Source organism: Cebus imitator, unplaced genomic scaffold (assembly GCF_001604975.1).
Source record: "Cebus imitator isolate Cc_AM_T3 unplaced genomic scaffold, Cebus_imitator-1.0 Scaffold54, whole genome shotgun sequence".
NCBI lineage: Eukaryota > Metazoa > Chordata > Mammalia > Primates > Cebidae > Cebus > Cebus imitator.
In genome coordinates, this window is record NW_016107369.1 from 5147890 (window position 1) to 5153315 (window position 5426).

General features: G+C 47.6%; 2 protein-coding genes across 6 annotated transcripts in view; one reads left to right on the plus strand and one right to left on the minus strand.

Annotated features, from left to right (window-relative positions):
• BBOF1 (basal body orientation factor 1) overlaps positions 1-1733 on the minus strand; it is a 48946-nt gene extending 47213 nt beyond the window's left edge. Inside the window, exon 1 of one of the 5 annotated variants that reach the window (XM_037738552.1) lies at positions 1530-1733. In XM_037738552.1, coding sequence (XP_037594480.1) covers positions 1530-1585 — 56 coding nt within the window. In that variant the 5' untranslated portion in view covers positions 1586-1733. The other 4 variants (XM_037738550.1, XM_037738554.1, XM_037738553.1 and 1 more) reach the window with 4 other exon arrangements.
• Positions 1734-1751: 18 nt separating this feature from the next.
• The window catches only part of ENTPD5 (ectonucleoside triphosphate diphosphohydrolase 5 (inactive)), a 54650-nt gene continuing 50975 nt past the window's right edge, over positions 1752-5426 (plus strand). Inside the window, 2 exon segments of the mRNA XM_037738555.1 lie at positions 1752-1818; positions 4583-4665. Coding sequence (XP_037594483.1) covers positions 4610-4665 — 56 coding nt within the window. The 5' untranslated portion in view covers positions 1752-1818; positions 4583-4609.

Below are 5426 nucleotides of genomic sequence, written 5' to 3' on the forward strand. Positions count from 1 at the left end.
GGGTTCAAGCAATTCTCCTGCCTCAGCCTTCCTGAGTAGCTGGGACTACAGGCACGCGCCACCACGCCCAGCTAATTTTTCTATTTTAGTAGAGACAGAGTTTCATCATATTGGCCAGGATGGTCTCGATCTCTTGATCCGCCCGCCTCGGCCTCCCAAAGTGCTGGGATTAAAGGCGTGAGCCACCGCGCCCGGCTGGGCTATCATTTTATTAACAAATAAAAGAATTCCCCAAAATATAGTAGTGTTTATCTTCGAATGATGAGACTACAGGTGATTTTTGTTTTCTCTTTTGGTACTTCCCATGTTTCCCAAACTTTCTGTATTGAATATTGTTGAGAAATGGTTAGTGTATGACTGCTGAGAAATGCTGAGTGTATGATAAAATATATTGTTTGCTAAGAACAGTGGCAAGGAAAACCTAACTGCCACCCCCCACCCCACCAAGTGGAAAACTACTTGGGGCATTCTAAAGTAGCAAATTACAGTACAGGTATATCATACACCAGTTAAAACAATTCTTTTAGCATGGCATACGTGACCCTGCCCCCGTGGCTTCCTAGTGGAGATCTGTGGTAAGCAGGCACCAGCTGTCTACCTAGTTTGTCTTGGTTCTATGAGAAAACACAGGACACCTGTTTGTTAATAGTATCAGTGGTAAGCAGGCACCAGCTGTCTACCTAGTTTATCTTGGTTCTATGAGAAAACACAGGACACCTGTTTGTTAATAGTATCAGTGGTAAGCAGGCATCAGCTGTCTACCTAGTTTATCTTAGTTCTATGAGAAAACACTGGACACCTGTTTGTTAATAATCACCTGTTCAGAGAGAATAAATACGTGGGTCAAAATCTGTTCGAGGCCCTCAGCCCGGAATGCTGTCAGCCCCATGATGCTCTCAGCTTGGAGGGCTGTGGGCCCCCTATGGTCGCACTTTGCTATTCTATCTGGGTGTCTGCTTGTTAATGCCTTCAGCGCCGCCTGGGTGGGCTTCTCTACGCTGAGCTGGTCTTGGTAGAGTATGAATTACTCTCAAGTCACTTTAAAAACATCTCAAGTTTGGTGTTTTGTGTTCCCATACATGGTGTTGTTGGACACCACATGTGACTCCAATGTGTCCAGAAACCACTTGGGTCCCCCAATAGGGCTAGCAGCAACCTAGCAGCCACTCCAGGCCTGGACAGTGCTAGAACATTACCCACCTCAGTGGCTCTGATCAGTTTGGGAAAACCTCAACGATTGCTCAACTTGGTAAAATACTTTAGCTGTCCCCTTTAAACCAAAAGGGGATCTCTGAAAAGGCCCAAGGAACTACTTTAACAACCTATACAACCTCTAGATATTTAAGATCAGCTGAACCACATAGTAGAGATCTGTCAGACTATGGGCATGGGTGCTGTAATTCTCACAAGCCAGGAGTGCCACAGAGGGTCGGCGTGAGCCGGCGCGGGGTGCGCCAGGTAGCCAGCCCCCAGACCGGAAATCCAAGGCAGGCCCAGGGAGAGAGGACCCTGGGGCGGCTTCTCCTTACTTCGTGTCTTTGCCAGTGCTCTTGCCTTTCTTTTTGTCCTTTCTCTTCGACGGCATCTTGGCTTCCCCAGGGACTCTGCTGTCGCCGTTGCCGGGCTGCGGCCGCCCGGGCCAACTCTGTCTCCAAGGAAACCGGGACGCCAAGCGGGTAACATCGCCCGCCCGCGCCGGTGACGGCGCACGAAGAGCGCACGCGCCGGTGACGTGACCCAGGCGCCGCCGCGCGGGGGGCGGGGCGGAGGTCACGCCGAGGGCAGCGGGCCGCCGCGCCGGGGCAGCGCGCGCGCGCGGTGAGTGTACCACAGTCAGAGGCGCCTGAGCCTCTACCTGGGGCTCAGGCTAGGCCAGCGGCCCGGCGGGCGGGAGGCGGGAGCCGGCAGCCTCGGTCGGTAGCGCCGCGTCTTGCGGCCCGGGTGTCTCGGGCGTTGCCACGGCCGGGGCGTCCTTGCCTCAGGAGGCTTAGATCCTCGCGTGTCCGCCTGTCCCGCCGCGGTGGTCTGAGCTGCGGCCCCTAGCGGTTTTGCAGCGTTTCCCTTGCCTGCACGCGTAGCCAGCGTGGCTGGGGCTGCTTTGCCCTCGCTCCTGCCCCACCTCCGCCGCTCCCGGCACTACTCGACTGCTTTGCGTTCCATCTTATTCCTGGCTTCTCACCCTTGCTCATTCTGTAAGGGGTGGCGCAGCCGGCGGACGTCCCAGGCCAAACGTTTTTTGATAGGCAGTTGAGGACTTTCCCAAGGGCGGTGGTTGGGGGCGAGGCTGCCAGCCTCCCAAGGGCAGCAGCATGCCAGGGAGCCGGGCGCGGAGGGGAGTGCTGCCACCATGGTCAGGAGCAGGGTCCTCGGCCCCACTCGGTCCTGTGGCCGACACTGCCCACTCACGACCCCTCCTCCCCCCGGGATTCCCATTTGCTTAAACCTCACCCGCCCACAGCCTTCTTTCCTGAAAGTTACGTAAAGTTAAAAGCGCTTCAACTTGCTTCCCCCAAATCCCGAATACACCTCTGAAAAGGAGTGTACTCGCAAGTATTCTCATTTTTCAATGAGAGGCAGTGAGTCACTAAGGAAGATAATCGTATTCCAAGTGCCAAGCCAATAGTTAGGAGACTTGTGGTTGAAACTCTGCTATGTTAAACTCCATTTCAAATTAAAAAGTTTATTTTAAACATCATTGTAGATCCTTCCTCTCCATTTCTCTGGGGTGGACTTAATCTCTATACCCCTTCCCCTTATTTCCAACTTACATAGTTTCTATCTCTGAGGCCTGTGATTAGAGGGAACATGCCAGTTTGGTAATGATAAACCCTGTAAACTTTGTTGTTGTTGTTGTTGTTGAGATAGTCTCCTTCTGTGGCCCAGGCTGGAGTGCAGTGGGGCAGTCTCGCGCAACCTCCATGTCTTGGATTCAAGTGATTCGCCTGTCTCAGCCTCCCAAGTAGTTGGGACTGCAGGTGTGTGTGTCACCACGCCTGGCTAATTTTTGTATTTTTGGTAGAGACGGGGTTTCACCATGTTGGCCAGGCTAGTCTTAAACTCCTGGCCTCCCAAAGTGTTGAGGCCCACCCCCCTCCCCTTCCCCCACTCTTCCCCCCACCCTTCCCCCCATCACCCGCGGTAAACCTTTTTATACACACCATCTGCCAGCACGATCCTGGCTTTTTCTTCTTTCCTTTTTTTTTTTTTTTTTTGAGATGAAGTTTCACTCTTGTCATTCAGGCTGGAGTGCAATGGCATGATCTCAGCTCACTGCAACCTCCACCTCCTGGGTTCAAACGATTCTCACTGCCTCAGCCTCCCGAATAGCTGGGATTACAGTTATTCACCACCACTCCCAGCTAATTTTGTATTTTTAGTAGAGACAGGGTTTCTCCGTGTTGGTCAGGCTGGTCTCAAACTTCTGACCTCAGGTGATCTTCCCACCTCGGCCTCCCAAAGTGATTACAGAGGTGAGCCACTGCACCTGGCAGATCATGGCTTTTTCTGACTATTTCTGGTACATTTTCACACTGCCATGGGTCCATAGATGAAATCACTGTTGAAGGGGTCATCTCTGTCACAAAATCTATAATGTTACCATTAATTTTGTATGTTTAAGGTTCTGAAAAAGCACACTGTTGATAAGCTGCAGAAAATAGTAGGGCATCTTCTGTCACATTCTGTATATTTGAAATTTATTCTAGAAATCGGTAACTTTCATATGAAAGTCGGTGCAAGACTCCTCATTTGAACATTTACATATTGATTTATAAACATAAAAATTTGACCATAAGAAGATTATTAACGTATTTATAGTACCTTAGTTATGGTACTTTGCAGTTTCTTGTATTGGTTTTGGGGGTTAAAAAACCAATTTGGTTTTGGTGGTTTGAGATAGGGTCTTACTCTTGCCCATGCTGAGTACAGTGGCAGGATCATGGCTCACTACAACGGCAACCTCCTAGGCTCAAGTGATGCTCCCACCTCAGCCTCTGGGGTAGCTGGGACTATAGGTATGGACCACCATGCCTGGCTATTTTTTTATTTTTTGTAGAGACAGGGTTTTGCCATGTTGCCCAGGCTGGTCTGGAACTCCTGAGCTCAAGTGATCCTCCTGCCTTGGCCTCCCAAAGTGCCAGGATTATAGGCATGAGCCACCAAACCTGGCCTGGTTTATTTTATTGTATTACATGTTTTTTAATGACTAAGTTTGATTTTGTAGATAAAGCTGTTGTGACATAAATATGGCTCAGAGAAATGCCAAGATTTCATACTCTGGTAGAGGTGGATCTAGTCTACAGTCTTCTGAATCTCATTTTCTACCAAAGAACTGGATGTTGTCATCTATTGGTGAGCAACAACTGATAGTACAGATAGTAGGGTAGGAAGTTGCTATTTAGCAATTCATCTGTTAGCATTTCCTTCCACAATTACTGGTAGGTGCCTTTATTATGAAATTTCAGGAATTATTTTACTAAATACATTTGCCTTGTTTCATTGTTTAAAACACTAATGCTTTTAAACTTCGAATAAGCCACTTCATGTTTTGTTGATTTGGTTTTGTAATTCTTTTTCTGTCCAGTTTTCCTTGTTCCTGGTCAACAAAGAAATGTGGAGTATCTCAGCTGAATCCTCATACAGACAAGATCATTATGGTGCTGTTAGGTAGGGCTTGTATCCAGATGTAAGGTAACATCTCCACCAGCTTAAAAGTTGTAAATGTATTTCAAATGCTCTTGAATGGTGGTTTTCTTTTTTTCCTAAATTTGATTCTCCATTTTTTTTTGCCAAGTGATACTCATTTTGTTCAACAAGCCATATATAAAATTTAGAACTATTATGTATCAAAATAGATAGAACTTCTGGCTGGGCATGGTGGTTTGTATCTGTAATCCTAACACTTTGGGAGGCCAAGGCAATGGATTGCCTAAGCCCAAAAGTTCAAGACCAGCCTGGACAACGTGGCAAAACCCCATCTCTACAAAAAATACAAAACTTAGCCGTGCATGATGGCATGTACCTGTAGTTCCAGCTACTCAGGAGGCTGAGTTTAGAGGATCACCTGAGCCCAGGGAGGTCAAGCTGCAGTGAGCCGTGATTGTGTCACTGCACCCCAGCCTGAACAACAGTGTGACTCTTTCTCAAAAAAAGGGGGGAGTAGTACTTCTACTTTTTCTTCAAGTAGCTCCAAAAGTGTTTACTTTATAAACTCACTTGTAACTTTATTCTTGTTTACCTTAGATGCCATGTTTCTCTTCATAGGTGCTACTTCATAGGTGGAACAGACTAAGTGAACAGGTTTAGATTTTGGTTTTATATAGCCTTTAGAATCCTAAATGAATACATTATTATCCAAACTGCATCTGAAGGGAATAATCAGTGTTTCTCATGCACGTTACTTTCTCTTTTTTTTTTTTTTTTTTTTT